Source organism: Dendrobates tinctorius, unplaced genomic scaffold, assembly GCF_039654945.1.
Source record: "Dendrobates tinctorius isolate UK_male_01 unplaced genomic scaffold, ASM3965494v1 ptg000125l, whole genome shotgun sequence".
NCBI lineage: Eukaryota > Metazoa > Chordata > Amphibia > Anura > Dendrobatidae > Dendrobates > Dendrobates tinctorius.
Genome location: NW_027361793.1, coordinates 16,386,369 through 16,402,787, shown reverse-complemented (window position 1 = coordinate 16,402,787; position 16,419 = coordinate 16,386,369). Strand labels below are relative to the sequence as shown.

The following is a 16,419-nucleotide window of genomic DNA, read 5'->3' as shown; positions in this document are numbered from 1 at the left end:
CGAGGGGACATATCATGCTACAGAGGGGAATCCAAACCCCAGCTTCATGTCTGTCCAGCATGGGTGGGCTGAAGAGGAGGAGGTGGATGAGGAGAGTCAATGTGAGGAGAGGATGGGTATTGTTCCTCCTTCAGGGGTCACAGAACATTTGCCTCTTTGCAGCTTGGCACACATGGCACACTTCATATCTGACTGTCTGTGCCAAGACCCTCACGTAATCCATATTTTCAATAGCAACCTATACTGGTTGGCCACCTTTCTAGACCCACGGTACAAGGACAAATTTCTTTCACTACTGTTGCAGTCACCAAGGGGTTTCACAATGGAATCCTTCAAGAAGGCCGTTGTCGATAATTTGATGGCAACAGCACCCTCAGACACCACTGCTAGCAGAGATACCAGCTATCATGCCCCATGGGCTAATTTTTGGGGACACTATGGCCATGCCTGGACACTGGGCACCGCCACCTCTATGCTAGTAGTCCTGGCTTTATCATAATGGTTTGGCCCTTCAGACCTGCCCTGCTTCCATCATCAACCATGATACAGCTTCTAGGGCTAATGTTTGTAAGACACTAAATCTATGCCTACACATTGGGCAGTGGCACAGCAAGGACAGAAATCCAAGCTTTAGAATTGTGAATCCCTTGTGATGAAGATGATGATGATGATGAGTAGCTTCTTCCTGCGATTAACCATAACACAGCCCCTACCCCTAGGGCAGATTGCTCTCCTTACACCACTTACACACTTAGGTGTCAGTAGATTGCCTCCATCATCACTCGCTCTTACGGTACTTCTGATATATCACTGGCACTGCGTAAGTGGTGTACGAGTCCTGCTCTTTCGGCAAAAAACCAAAGGACTTAAAATAGTGTTTGTACATTCTAGTGAAGCAGTGATGTAAAAACAATCGTGCAGCCCCTGACCAGGTGCCCCCATGTTATATACATTTGTTTACAGCATACATTTTTTAATATTTACACATTTTTTAGTGTTTTCCTCAGCCCCCAGACCGCTTTGAAGGGTCCAGCAGACAATTACTCACATTTCCCATTGACTATCATTGGTCTCACTATTCATACCGAATACCCGAGTATTAGGGTTTACTCGGTACGAGTATAGGGAGTCCGAATACTTCAGTACTCGCTCATCCCTAGTCTTTTAGCGTGCGACAGCTGCCAAATATAAAAACCCGCCATAAATAGTAAATCAAACCCCCCTTTTTTACCCCCTTAGTTAGGGAAAAATAAGAAAGTTAAAAAAAGTATTTATTTCCATTTTTCCGTTAGGGCTAGGGTTAGGGGTGTGTTGGGGTTAGGGTTGGAGTTAGAATTGGGGGGTTTCCACTGTTTTGGCACATCAGGGGCTTTTCCAAACGCGACATGGCGTCCAATCTCAATTCCAGCCAAAAAAATCACATGGCGCTGCTTCCCTTCTGAGCTCTGCCATGCGCCCAAATAGTGATCTACCCCCACATATGGGGTATCAGCATACTCAGGACAAATTGGACAATAACTTTTGGGGGTCCTGTTACCCTTGGAAAAATAAAAATTGGGGGTGAAAAGATTATTTTTGTGGAAAAAATATGATTTTTTAATTGTACAGCTGTACGTTATAAACTTCTGTGAAGCCTTTGGGGGTTCAAAGTGCTCACCACATATCCAGATAAGTTCCTTGGGGGTCTAGTTTCCAAAATGGGGTCACTTGTGGGGGTTTCCACTGTTTAGTCATATCAGGAGCTCTCCAAACTTGACATGGCATCCGATTTGAATTCCAGCCAATTTTGCAGTGAAAAAGTCAAACGGCGCTCCTTCCCTTCCGAGCTCTGCCATGCACCCAAACAGTGGTTCCCCCCACATTTCAGGTATAAGCATACTCAGGACAAATTGCACAATAACTTTTCCAGTCCAATTTCTCCTGTTACCCTTGGTAAAATAAAAAAATTGAACCTGAAGTAATTTTTTGTGAAAAAAGTTAAATGTTCACTTTTTTTAAACATTCAGAAAATTCCTGTGAAGCACATAAAGGATTAATAAACTTCTTGAATCTGGTTTTGAGCACCTTGAGGGGTGCAGTTTTTAGAATGGTGTCACTTTTGGGTATTTTCTATCATATAGACCCCTCAAAGTGACTTCAAATGTGATGTGGTCCCTAAATATAAAATGGTGTTGTGAAAATGAGAAATCGCTGGTCAATTTTAACCCTTATAACTTCCTAGCGAAAAAAAATTTTGGTTCCAAAATTGTGCTGATGTAAAGTAAACATGTGGGAAATGTTACTTATTAATTTTTTGGAGTTCCATATCTCTGTGATTTAAGAGCATAAAAATTCAAAGTTGGAAAATTGCAAAATTTTCAAAATTTTCACCAAATTTCCATTTTTTTCATAAATAAAGGCAAGTTATATAAATGAAATTTTACCACAAACATGAAATACAATATGTCATGAGAAAAGAATGTCAGAATCACCGGGATCTATGGAAGCGTTCCAGAGTTATTACCTCATAAAGGGATAGTGGTCAGAATTATAAAAATTGTCCCGGGCATTAACATGCAAACCACCCTTGGGAGTAAAGGGGTTAAGTATTTTTTATCCTGGATATTTCCTCTTAAGTATCAGCATAGTTATATTTAAGCCAGCTGTCACCCTATCAAAAATTGATGAAGCCCACTATCGTAAATCACATTTCAGTTGAGTTTCTCAGTCTGTGACCCTAAAACACTTTGTGGAGTCTAAGAGAAGTTTAACCTCAAAACAAGCAACCTGATTTTTTTACCTACGTAAGCTGCCATGACATGAAATGAATGAAAGCTTTGGAATAAGAGAGCAAAGAGTTGTAGATGAAACGTGTATTCCTAATGTAGCACTACGCTAATATCTTTTTGTAACATATACTGTATTTTTGTGTTTATTTGAAGAGCACTGGAAGTCACATGAGCGCTGGACGCACCGGGCAATCGTACTATAGCATGTCGCTAACAAGTTCACTGCTGTTCCTGGGAATATTTTGCATCCATACCATCTGTTGTAATGGTCAAGTTGACCCACTTGCCCTGGGCCGAGCAGATCCTCAGTGCTGGGAGACATCAACAGTTATCTTACTGGAGATGAAAAAGCCCAGGATAGCTGATTCTGTAGCTGGATTCTGGGACTTCATGATATATTTGAAATCATCTGATAATATTAACCATGGTGATCTGTTTTGGCACTTAGCACAACTTTTCTGGGACATCTATGTGGACTGTGTACTCTCCAGGACCCATGGGCTCGGCAGAAGACAGCTAAATGAAGAAGGAAAGAAAATAACTAATGTTGTTTCTCAGTTCACATCAAGTAAGTTCGTTGAGTTATGGCCAAAACATCCACAACACGTGCAGTATTCATCCAACATATAAACATCTAATGTGTGAATTATGGCAATATAATAAAAACAAGATATAAAAATATGTATTATGGTCTATTAATAGTTAATAGCAATTGCATACATTTATCTACCATAAGTCATCTGAAAATGTTATTATATTTCTGTTGTCAAAATTCCAAATGCCAGCCCCCCAAAAAACACCCAGATGCTTGCTTATATAAAGATGTGGTTTGACAAGGTGTCCACTGAACTCAATGTTGTGTGATAATGGTGGCAGTGAGTCTTCTAGCAAAATTATTGCTGATGCTATTCCCACTGGCTCTCCCCCTGGTGTATAGGAGACTGTGCTAAGCAGGAATGATGTCCACCCTATGACGTCCATTTTTTCTAAAAGTATACATAGAAGAAAAGTCTTTCTATAATGGGTTAACTCCACAAAAGCAATTTATTTTGCGTCTGTGTTTTTTTAAATATGCCCATCTGTATAATATATATATATATATATATATATATATATATATATATATATTGTTTAGTTAGTTTATTGTTACATAATTTACAGCTTCATAATAAAATATATTAACAAAGAAAAGAACAGTTTGGCATGGTTTCTTAGGTTAGCTTAGGTTACTGTGATCTGCAAAGGAATACGTGGATTTCGTCCGCGCTGCCCAAATGATGAAATTCCAGAAGGTTAATAAAGTTTGACAGTGGTTTATTCTACGTGTTTCAAGGTTTTTTGCAACCTCTTCTTCAGGAAATACCACCAGGTAGAGGTTGCAAAAAACCTTGAAACGTGTAGAATAAACCACTGTCAGACTTTATTAACCTTCTGGAATTTCATCATTTGGGCAGCGCGGACGAAATCCACGTATTCCTTTGCAGAGCTCTGTTTCAGATAGTCAGTGACCGACTTTTGGATCTGCAGCAGCCCTTATCTATACATGCTTTGAATACCTACTTCCAGGTGAGCACTTTTTTGTCAAACCGCTTACTTTATTTGTGGGATAAGACCCTATATTGCGCTTGTGTCTCCCTCTTTCCTCACAATACTAGGTTACAGTGATAGCATAGTTTCACCCCTTAGGCAAGGTTCATAACTCCATTAGGCAATCAGTTTATCTGTTCAATTTTAGAAACAAAAATACCTCATTCATGCAGGGAACAGATCTCTCAAATGGCAAACATATATCGAAAGTGACTATTGACTATAACGAAGTCTGTCGGGTTCCCAATATGGTGTGCAGTATTGACCAGGCTGACATTGCTTGAACTCCTTATTCATTTCATCTTGTTTCCAAATTTCTGTTCCGAGAGATATTCCACATTGGGAAACACCAGAGATATAAACATAAAAAAATGTCCCTATTAAAAAAACAAAAATTACCCCATGCATTTACTATTGTAAAAAATTAATTAAATAATGACTCCAGCATTTTTTTTATTGCAGTGCTGGAGTGGTACTACTAATGTTATGAACAATAGTGGGTGCTACAAACTTACCAAAGGTGCAAGATAAATCCTAACTTAAATGAAACAGTAAGATGAATAACTGAAAGAGTGGCCGATATACAGTATTTAGGTATGAGTTCAGAGTATCATAGTCTTAAGGCCCTTTTACATTTAGCGATGCACCAGCGATCCGACCCGGTCAGGATTGCTGGTGCATCGCTAAATGATCGCTAGTGAGCTTCCACACAGGAAGATCTCACAGCGATGCAGCGGCAATGCAGCGCACGATACTCACCTTTCACACACAGCGATCCTGCGTCCTCCCGCCCGCGTCCAGCGTCGCTCGTCTCACACAGCAGGAAGCCCAGCAGGAAGCAGATGACGAGAAATGGAGCCTCCCGATCTCGCGCGATCAGCGACAGACAGCGGGGGAGCCGGTCGGAGGTAAGTATCACACATAGCGATATCGCTAGCAATATCGCTATAACGTCACAAAATCAGTGACGTTTTAGCGATATTGCTAGCGACATCGCTATGTGTAAAAGCCCCTTTACTCTGGTAAGATAATTACATTTGTCCAGATTTCCTGCAGGCTACAGATATGTTGATGACATATGTAGAGCACAGGAGAAAATTACTTCTTTGCATTAACTCTTTTCTTCCAGAAACATTTTCCCACAATCGAAGATCTGTTTTACCGGATCAAAAAGAGCTCATTCAGCAGTTAATAGGCATCCAAATAAACAAAAGAGAATCTCGACTACTCCGAAGTATCAAAAGAGGAATCAAGATAAAGTAGTTAAAATTAAAGTGAAACCAAAGCAACATTTTTTCGGACCATTAATTGTAAAGAACATTCAGAGAAATGAATAGCTGTCATCCATTTAATTTCAGGTTGCACTTGGATACATCTGTAAATTAATTTGTTTGATACAAATGCCTTACAAATAAATATGTTCACAAAAGGGTTTGATGCATGTATATGATTCCTTGACTAAAAGGGTATGCTTGCACAGATTTTCTTTCTCACAAGGATTTTGTGGCGTATTCTGCATGAAAATGGCCCTCTGACTGGTTACCGTGAAATTTGTTACTGTTCATACAATCGGTTATATTTTTGTCAACTGTCTCTAAAAGTACGGCAGAAAATTGTGATTGCAGCTCTGTATAAGAGAAATCTAGGGTCAAAACAAGAGAAATAGTGAAATTAATTTCAAATGTTACTCAACTTTGTATGTAGATAAACAATGCCTACCTACAATATATCATTTTTGATTCAGCATTTTTGTTTATTCAATTTTTAAAACAAAATTTAAAACAAATCTAAAAGCATTGATAAAAACTTAACAACTTAACTGTTTTTATCCGAAAACCCAAGTGACGTATCGGTGTAATGATGAATGGTCACAATCTTAGGTCTGCTTTTCCCTCTCTTATTATTGCACTATTTAGCACAATTGCTCTATTCATACAAAGGTTATTAAGTTTGATTTGGGTCAAGGGACTGAACCACAGAAGGATGTGACTGCAGTTATTGTCTAGACACATTTCAGGTTATGAATCATTTAATTACAGTATATTTTTTATTAATTTCTTGCACATGTGAGGAAACAATGTCTTAATGAATACATGCATTAAAGTTGTCATCTGGTCTAGCAATATTGATGACTAGAGATGAGTGAATTTGCCTTTTTTCGGGTCGAGTCGGGTTTCATGAAACCCGACTTTCTTAAAAGTCGGGTGGAACAAAATCGGCCGACTATAGAGAAAAGTCAGGGTCCGACTGAAACACGAAACCCAATGCAAGTCAATGGGGAAGCAAAGTCGGCAGGGAGTGGAGGACAGTAAACACACCTACAGTGCCCATGTCAATGCCAACAACATCAATTCTTATTACTTAAGCTTGCCAACCTTAATTTACTTTATAATAATAGTTATGCATTGAAAACTGGGGGTTATTTAGCTAAAGTTGTTGGGGGGTAGGGCTGGCTCCAGGTTTTCATGTGCCCTGGGCCAAAGAGTGTCAGTGTGCCCCTTTAACCCCTTTCTGACATCAGACGTACTATCCCGTCCATAGGACCCGGGCCCCTATGCCCATGGACGGGATAGTACGTCTAGCACGATCAGCGGCGCCCACGTGGTGAGCGCCGCTGATCGCGGCCGGGTGTCAGCTGATTATCACAGCTGACACCCGGCACAATGTGTCAGGGGCGGTCACGGACCGCCCCTGACACGTTAACCCCTTGCACACTGCGATCAAACATGATCGCGGTGTACCGGGGGTTAAAGGGAAGCATCGGCAGGGAGGGGGCTCCCTCCGTGCTTCCCTGAGCCCCCCACAGCAGCGCAATGTGCAGCGCTGCTGCGGGGGGCTCTTTCCCTGCAGGCCCCCGAATCCAAGATGGTGACGGGGGCCTTCGGGGGCCTGCAGGGAGCAGGCCTCCTCAGTGCCTGCAAAGAGCAGGCATGAGGAAGTCTGCAGTAGTGCCTGTGACAGATTGCTGATCTGTCACAGTGATCTGTGATGTGACAGATCAGCAATCTGTCACAGGACAGTGATGTCCCACCTGGGACTATGTAATAAAGTAAAAAAAAAAAAAAAAAAAAGTGTTAAAATAATTTAAAAAAAAATTGCCAAATAGATTAGAAAAAAAAAATATTCCCCCAATAAATCCATTTTTTGGAAAAAAACAAAACAATAAAAGTACACATATTAGGTATCGCCACGTCCGTAACAACCCGCCCTATAAAACTGTCCCATTAGTTAACCCCTTTAGCAAACCCCTTAAAAAATAAAAATAAAAAACGAAGCCAAAAATAATGATTTATTATCATACCGCCAAACAAAAAGTGCAATAACGCGCGATCAAAAAGACGCATATAAATATCCATGGTACCGCTGAAAACGACATCTTGTTCCGCAAAAAAGGAGCCACCAAACAGCATCATCAGCAAAAAAATAAAAAAGTTATAGCTTGCAGAATAAAGCGATGCAAAAATAATTATTTTTTATATAAAATAGTTTTCATTGCATAAAACCACCAAAACATAAAAAAATGACCTAAATGAGGTATCGCTGTAACCGTACTGACTCGAAGAATAAAACCAATTTATCAATTTTACCGCACGCGGAACGGTGTAAGCGCACCCCCCAAAAGAAATTCATGAAACGCTGGTTTTTGTTCATTCTGCGTCCCATAAATCGGAATAAAATGCGATCAAAAAGGTCACGTGCCCGAAAATGGTACCAATAACAACGTCAACTCTTCCCGCAAAAAATAAGACCTCACATGACTCGGTGGGTCAAAATATGGAAAAATTATAGCTCTCAATATGTGGTGATGCAAAAACTATTTTTACAATAAAAAGCGTCTTTTAGCGTGCGACAGCTGCCAAAAATAAAAACCGCCATAAACAGTAAATCAAACCCCCCGTTATCACCCCCTTAGTTAGGGAAAAATAATAAAATTAAAAGAAAATGTATTTATTTCCATTTTCCCATTAGGGTTAGGGTTAGGGCTAGGGTTAGGGCCAGGGCTAGGGTTAGGGTTAGGGCTAGGGCTAGGGTTAGGTCTAGGGCTACGGTTAGGGCTGAGATTAGGGTTAGGGGTGTGTTGGGGTTTGGGTTGGAGTTAGAATTGAGGGTTTCCACTGTTTGGGAACATCAGGGGCTCTCCAAATGCAACATGGCATCTGATCTCAATTCCAGCCAATTCTGAGTTGAAAAAGTCAAATGGTGCTCCTTCCCTTCCAAGCTCTGCCATGCGCCCAAACAGTGTTTTACCCCCACATGTAGGGTATCAGCCTACTCAGGACAAATTGCAAAACAACTTTTGGGGTTCAATTTCTCCTGTTACCCTTAGGAAAATAAAAAATTGGGGGCAAAAATATCATTTTTGTGGAAGAAAATGATTTTTTTATTTTCACGTCCGAGCGTTATGAACTTCTGTGAAGCACTTGGGGGTTCAAAGTGCTCACCACACATCTAGATAAGTTCCGTGTGGGGTCTAGTGTCCAAAATGGGGTCACTTGTGGGGAGTTTCAATAGTTTAGGTACATCAGGGGCTCTCCAAACGCATATGACACCCGCAGACCATTCCATCAAAGTCTGCATTCCAAAACATCACTACTTCCCTTCCGATCCCCGACGTGTGTACATACAGTAGTTTTCTCCCACATATGGGGTGTCAGCGTACTCAGGCCAAATTGGACAACAACTTTTGTGGTCCAATTTCTTCTGTTAACCTTGGGAAAATGAAAAAATTGGGGACTAATTGATCATGTTTGTGGAAAAAATATGATTTTTTTATTTTCATGCCCGGGCATTATAAACTTCTGTGAAGCCCTTGGGGGTTCAAAGTGCTCACCACACATCTAGATAAGTTCCTTAGCGGGTCTAGTTTCCAAAATGGGGTCATTTGTGGGGGTTTCCACTGTTTAGGTACATTAGGGGCTCTCCAAAGGCAACATGACACCCGCAGACCATTCCATCAAAGTCTGCATTCCAGAACATCACTACTTCCCTTCCGAGCCCCGACGTGTGCCCATACAGTAGTTTTATCCCACATATGGGGTATCAGCATACTCAGGCCAAATTGGACAACAACTATTGGGGTCCAATTTCTCCTAGTACCCTTGGGAAAATAAAAAAAATGGTGACTAAAAGATCATGTTTGTGGAAAAAATCCAAATTTTTTATTTTCACGCCCGGGTGTTATAAACTTCTGTGAAGCACTGGGGGGTTCAAAGTGCTCATCACACATCTAGATAAGTTTTTTGGGGGGTCTAGTTTCCAAAATGGTGTCATTTGTGGGGGGTTTCCACTATTTTGTTACATCAGGGGTTTTCCAATCGCGACATGGTGTCCGATCTCAATTCCAGCCAAAAACGTCAAATGGTGCTGCTTCCCTTCCGAGCTCTGCCATGCGCCCAAATAGTGGTTTACCCCCACATGTAGGGTATCAGCGTACTCAGGACAAATTTCACAATAACTTTTAGGGTCCTGTTACCCTTGGAAAAATAAGAATTGAGGGTGAAAAGATCATTTTTGTGGAAAAAATATGATTTTTTAATTGTACGACTGTATGTTATAAACTTCTGTGAAGCCCTTGGGGATTCAAAGTTCTCACCACACATCTAGATAAGTTCCTTGGGGGGTCTAGTTTCCAAAATGGTGTCATTTGTGGGATGTTTCCACTGTTTTGGTACATCAGGGGTTTTCCAATCGTGACATGGTGTCCGATCTCAATTCCAGCCAAAAACGTCAAATGGCGCTGCTTCCCTTCCGAGCTCTGCCATGCGCCCAAATAGTGGTTTACCCCCACATGTGGGGTATCAGCGTACTCAGGACAAATTGCACAATAACTTTTAGGGTCCTGTTACCCTTGGGAAAATAAAAATTGGGGGTGAAAAGATCATTTTTGTGGAAAAAATATGATTTTTTAATTGTACCGCTGTACGTTATAAACTTCTGTGAAGCCCTTGTGGGTTCAAAGTTCTCACCACATATCTAGATAAGTTCCTTAGGGGGTCTAGTTTCCAAAATGGTGTCATTTGTGGGGGGTTTCCACTGTTTTGGTACATCAGGGGTTTTCCAATCGCGACATGGTGTCCGATCTCAATTCCAGCCAAAACCGTCAAATGGCGCTGCGTCCCTTCCGAGCTCTGCCATGCGCCCAAATAGTGGTTTACCCCCACATGTGGGGTATCAGCGTACTCAGGAAAAATTGCACAATAACTTTTAGTGTCCTGTTACCCTTGGGAAAATAAAAATTGGGGGTGAAAAGATTATGTTTGTGGAAAAAATATGATTTTTTAATTGTACCGCTGTACGTTATAAATTTCTGTGAAGCCCTTGTGGGTTCAAAGTTCTCCCTACATAACTAGAAAAGTTCCTTGGGGGGCCTAGTTTCCAAAATGGGGTCACTTGTGGGGGGTTTCCACTGTTTGGGTACATCAGGGGCTCTCCAAACGTGACATGGCGTCCGATCTGAATACCAGCCAATTTTGCACTGAAAAAGTCAAACGGCGCTCCTTCCATTCTGAGCTCTGCCATGCGCCGAAACAGTCGTCCCCCCCACATATCAGGTATCAGCGTACTCAGGATAAATTGCACAATAACTTTTGCAGTCCAATTTCTCCTGTTACCCTTGGTAAAATAAAAAAAATTGAACCTGAAGTATTTTTTTTGTGAAAAAAAGTTAGATGTTCATTTTTTTAAATATTCAAAAAAATTCCTGTGACGCACCTAAAGGGTTAATAAACTTCTTGAATGTGGTTTTGAGCACCTTAAGGGGTGCAGTTTTTAGAATGGTGTCACTTTTGGGTATTTTCTATCATATAGACCCCTCAAAGTGGCTTCAAATGTGATATGGTCCGTAAAAATAAAATGGTGTTGCAAAAATGAGAAATCGCTGGTCAATTTTTAACCCTTATAACTTTTAATAAAACTTTTATAAATTTTGGTTCCAAAATTGTGCTGATGTAAAGTAAACATGTGGGAAATGTTAGTTATCAAGTTGGAAAATTGCAAAATTTTCAAAATTTTTGCCAAATTTCCATTTTTTTCACAAATAAATGCAAGTTATTTGAATGAAACTTTACCACTATCATGAAGTACAATATGTCACGAGAAAACAATGTCAGAATCACCGGGATCCATGGAAGCGTTCCAGAGTTATGACCTCATAAAGGGACAGTGGTCAGAATTGTAAAAATTGGCCTGGTCATGAACGTGCAAACCACCCTTGGGGGTGAAGGGGTTAACACATACCACAATTCATGATGCTCTGACACGGCACAGAAATATAGGTATAGTACAATGACAAATACTTCACCTCTAACATGACATGACTGATATCTATTTTAAATTCTACAATAGCTCAAAAAACGGACAGTATATTACTCCATACAGTATTATGGCCACCACCTACTGCACCATACAGAATAACAAGCCCCATATATTTCTCCATACAGAATAATTGGTCCCATATTATGTTCCCTAGAGTACATGTTGAGCTCCACATAATGCTACAGTATATGTTGGTACCCATGGATGATGCGCCACTGTCTTATGGGCCAAAATAATGCTCCATAGAGTCCATATATAATGGGCCCATTTCTAATGCTCCAGTGTATAATGGGCCACGTAAATGCTGTTCCAGTGTCTGATGTCCCCCATTTGGAAAGCTCCAGTATATGTTGGTCGCCATGGATGATGCTCCAGTGTGTTATGGGCCCAAATTATGCTCCATATGTAATGGGCCCCATTTTTAATGCTCCAGTGTATAATGGGCCCCGTAATTACTGCTCCAGTGTCTGATGTCTCCCATTTTGAATGCTCCAGTATATGATGGGCCAAATGGATGATGCTCCAGTGTGTGATGGGCCCCATATACCATTCTCCAGTGTATATTGATCCCCCAAAAATCCTCCCAATATTTAAAAAAAATAAATAGCTCTCCTCCCTGGGCACTGCTCTACTTTGGAGTCCTCAGCATTGCCATCTTCAAGCTCTCTGCACTTGTACCGTTTCGGTAGAGGGCATACAGACGTGATGTCATCGCGCTCTGTAACCTGAATGTCACTGTCAGGAAAGGTGGAAGATGTCACGGCGGTGGAGCAGGGAGAGGTAAGTATTGCAAGTGCTGTGGCCCTGAGCAAGCATGGGGGGCCCACTAGTGGGCGACGGCACAGGCACAGGGCCCTTCATAGTATGACGGTATGATGGCGAGTGGGCCCTCCCACCGGCAGAAACACATTACTGTACTATGAGGGGCCCTGTGCCACTGCCGCTGCCCACAAGTAGGACCCCCACCTGCTCAGGGAACCGGCACTTTCATCTGCACCTTCCTCTGTGTTACCGTGTAAGGTGGTATAGAATGCAGTAAGGGGCACCTAGGTTTCATCAGTGTCACATTCTGGTTCTGTAGAGTGCGAGGGGAATGTAGTGCTGTGGGTCAATGTACCAGCAGAATTATCTAGCAGTGGCTGTGCATCAGTGCAGTCCATCTCCGATTCATGTTGGACTGGTGAATTCAGAATTTCACTTGATAACACAGGTATGGCATGTGAAAAGAGCTCCATGGAGTAATCTGAAGTGTGGGCTGCCACATCCTTCACTTTTAGTGGGGGTGAAGGAGACAAGGAAAGGGGTGGTTCCTGACCAGAAGCCTGCACTGACGACTCAGTGCTTGCATTTTTTAAACTTCAGAAGAGGAGGCGATAGAGCTGGAGGCTGTTTCGGCAATGTAAGGCAAAACCAGTTCCTGATGCTCCGGCTTTAAAAGCAGTTTACCTACTCCCAGAAAAGAGAGCCTTAAAGGCCTTCTTGTGCCAGACGATGACGCAGGCTCAACACCTCCTGCCTTAGCTGCTATTGTGCTTTTGGCACTACCAGCAAGATGCACCACCACCACCATCAGTACCATCTGGCCTCCCCACACCCATGTCCGCGGCCTCTTCCACCATACTTAATGTTTTGGAAAATGGACTCAAAATACCAACAGATATATGGTACTGTTTCAGAAGCGGACAGCTCTATACAGTCTAGGGATAATTGTAAATCTCCGTATATATTTCATGAGTCAGACACAGATGGTCACAGGCTCAGTATGGAATAGACAATAATCTAAAAATTTGCAAAAGGGTACAGTATCACTGGATACAAGGTATATATAGTGTAGTTTAAACATACTGAATCTCTGTATACATTTCAGGAGGCAAACACAGACGCTCTCAGGCCCAGTGTTGTGAGCTCATTTTCGGGTTTGTCTCTGGCTTTGGATGAGGGTTATGGAGCTGGCTGTGCTGACAGAGGAGTAGTGAGTTCTCAATTTGGACTCCCTCTGTTGGTGAAGGGAGGTAATAAGCTGATCTAAATGGCAGAAACCGGTCACCTGAGGAAGAGGGTAATAAGCTGAACTAAATGGCAGAAACCGGTCACCTGAGGAAGAGGACTGTGATTGGACATCAGGAGTTTCTGAGTGGATATAAGGCAGCCAACGCCCTGTAGGATTGCTGGTGATTTCTCCTGCTCTGAGGTCTGGCCTCCAGTTCAGTTCCTGTCTTCTAAAGCTAAGTTTTGCTCTGCTATTGTTCCATGAGATTTTGTCTGATTTTCTTAGTTTTGTGTTCAGCCAGTCCCGGCTGGGGCTGTGCTGAATTTCCATTTTTGTCCCTGATCGGTTTAATCTCTTTTGCTCTGTCCTCAGAAAATATCGGAGTGCTGATATAGGGATTTTGAAGTCTAGTGACTTTCTTTCTTTAGGCTTATTTAGCTCTCCGGCTGTGACGAGGCGTCTAGGACCACCGTAGGCACGCTCCACGGCTACTGCTAGTTGTGAATAGGATCCGGGGTCTGCAATCCGCTAGTTACCAACCTCTCCGGTTTTCTGGACTTAGCTTGCCTTTTTGTTTTTTCCTCCTCCGCTGACTCATTCATAACAGAATCACGAGCCATACCGCAGATTCTAAGGTACTCAATAGCAGGATAGAATTGTAAAAAAAAGAAAAAAAGTGTCAGAATTTTTTTTTTTTAATGTATATTTTTTCCTCTTTTTCTCTGGGGCCGTAGGAGGAATTTTTTCTTAATGGAGATTAAGCAATTGTCTGATCATGTGGAGCAGCTGACTGCTGAAGTGCGGGGAATTTCCGCCTATCTTGCTCATTCACATGCTGCTGAACCAAAGATCCCTACTCCTGATGTGTTTTTTGGGGATCAGTCTAAATTTTTGAACTTTAAGAATAATTGTAAATTATTTCTTGCTTTGAAGCCTAACTCATCGGGGAGCTCTGTGCAGCATGTTAAAATTATCATCTCTTTGCTGTGCGGCGATCCCCAGGATTGGGCGTTTTCTTTGACACCTGATGATCCTATTCTAGCTAATGTGGACGCATTTTTTCAAGCCTTGGGGTTGTTGTATGATGAACCTAATGCTACTGATCAAGCTGAAAAGCTATGTTGGCATTAAGCCAGGGTCAGGATTCTGCAGAGTTGTACTGTCAAAAATTCTGAAAGTGGGCGGTCCTTACTACGTGGAATGATGGTGCCTTGGCAGCTCTCTTTTGGAAGGGTTTGTCAGAAACCGTAAAAGATACTATGGTGGGATTTCCTGTTCCCTCTGGTCTTGACGATTCTATGTCATTAGCCATTCAGGTTGATCGGCGTTTACGTGAGCGTAAAATTACACGAGAAATGCTGCCACCTGTTGAATAAATGTCTGAACCGATGCAATGTGATAGAGTTTTGTCTAGGGCGCAACGTCAGGAGTTTAGAAGGCGTAATAAGCTGTGTTTTTTCTGTGGAGATGCCTTTCATATTATATCTGTCTGCCCTAAACGAGAGAAACGTTTTGCACACATTTGCTGTAGGTGGTGTACAATCTAAGTTGGTGTACAATCTAAGTTTCTTTTGGCAATTACTCTGATCTGCTCCCTGTCCACATTTTCCGGTAAGGCTTTTGTGGATTCAGGAGCGGCTCTGAACCTGATGGACTTGGATTTTGCTAAACGTTGTGGTTTTCCTATGACACCTCTGCGAACGCCTATTCCTTTGAGGGGTATTGATGCTACTCCTTTGGCGAAGAATAAACCTCAGTTTTGGACCCAGGTGATAATGCGGGTCGCCCCAGACCACCAAGAAAATTGCAGATTTTTGGTGTTGTATAATTTACATGATACCATTGTTCTGGGTTTTCCCTGGTTGAAAATCCATAATCCGGTTTTGGATTGGAAATCTGTGTCTGTGGTGAGTTGGGGTTGTCGGTGTGCTCTTGGTGACACTCCTGTTTTCTCCACCTCTCCCCAGTCGCATGATGTTCCTGACTATTTGGCTGATTTTTATGATGCATTCAGTGAGAGCAAGTCTGCGTCTTTGCCTCCTCATAGGAGTTATGACTGTGCAATTGAGTTGACACCTGGGTGTAAATTTCCCAAGGGTTGACTTTTCAATTTATCTGTACCCGAACACGAGGCTATGCGATCTTATATTAAGGAGTCGTTGGAGAAGGGTCATATTAGACCATCCTCGTCGCCCTTAGGTGCTGGTTTTTTTTTTTCGTGGCCAAGAAAGATGGTTCATTAAGGCCTTGTATTGACTATCGCTCCATCAACAAGATTACGGTTAAATATCAGTATCCGTTACCCCTGATTTCTGATTTATTCTCCAGAGCTAAAGGTGCTTGCTGGTTTACTAAGCTTGACCTCAGGGGGGTGTATAATCTTATTCGCATCAAGCATGGGGATGAATGGAAGACGGCGTTTAATACCCCGGAGGGACATTTTGAGTACCTGGTGATGCCTTTTGGGCTCATTAATGCCCCTTCTGTCTTCCAATCCTTCATGAATGATATTTTCCGGGACTTTGTGGATAAGTTTTTGATCATCTATCTGGATGATATTTTGATCTTTTCCAGGGATTGGGATTCTCATGTGGAACATGTTCGGACTGTGTTCCGGATTTTGAGGGAGAATTCCTTGTATGTTAAGGGATCGAAGTGCCTTTTTGGTGAACAGAGGATTTCATTTTTGGGATTTATTTTATCTCCGTCAACTATTGAAATGGACCCGGGCCAAGGTACAGGCCATTTATGATTGGTTCA

At 41.9% G+C, this 16,419-nt stretch overlaps 1 protein-coding gene across 6 annotated transcripts in view; it reads left to right on the top strand.

Annotated features, from left to right (window-relative positions):
* Positions 1–5,787, top strand: part of FAM237A (family with sequence similarity 237 member A) — a 144,342-nt gene extending 138,555 nt beyond the window's left edge. For all 6 annotated transcript variants that reach the window (XM_073541931.1, XM_073541932.1, XM_073541930.1 and 3 more), the window contains 2 exons: positions 2,922–3,336; positions 5,485–5,787. In XM_073541931.1, the coding sequence (XP_073398032.1) occupies positions 2,937–3,336; positions 5,485–5,618 (534 nt within the window). In that variant the 5' untranslated portion in view covers positions 2,922–2,936 and the 3' untranslated portion in view covers positions 5,619–5,787. The remainder of the gene's footprint in view (positions 1–2,921; positions 3,337–5,484) is intronic.
* Positions 5,788–16,419: the final 10,632 nt, after the last annotated feature.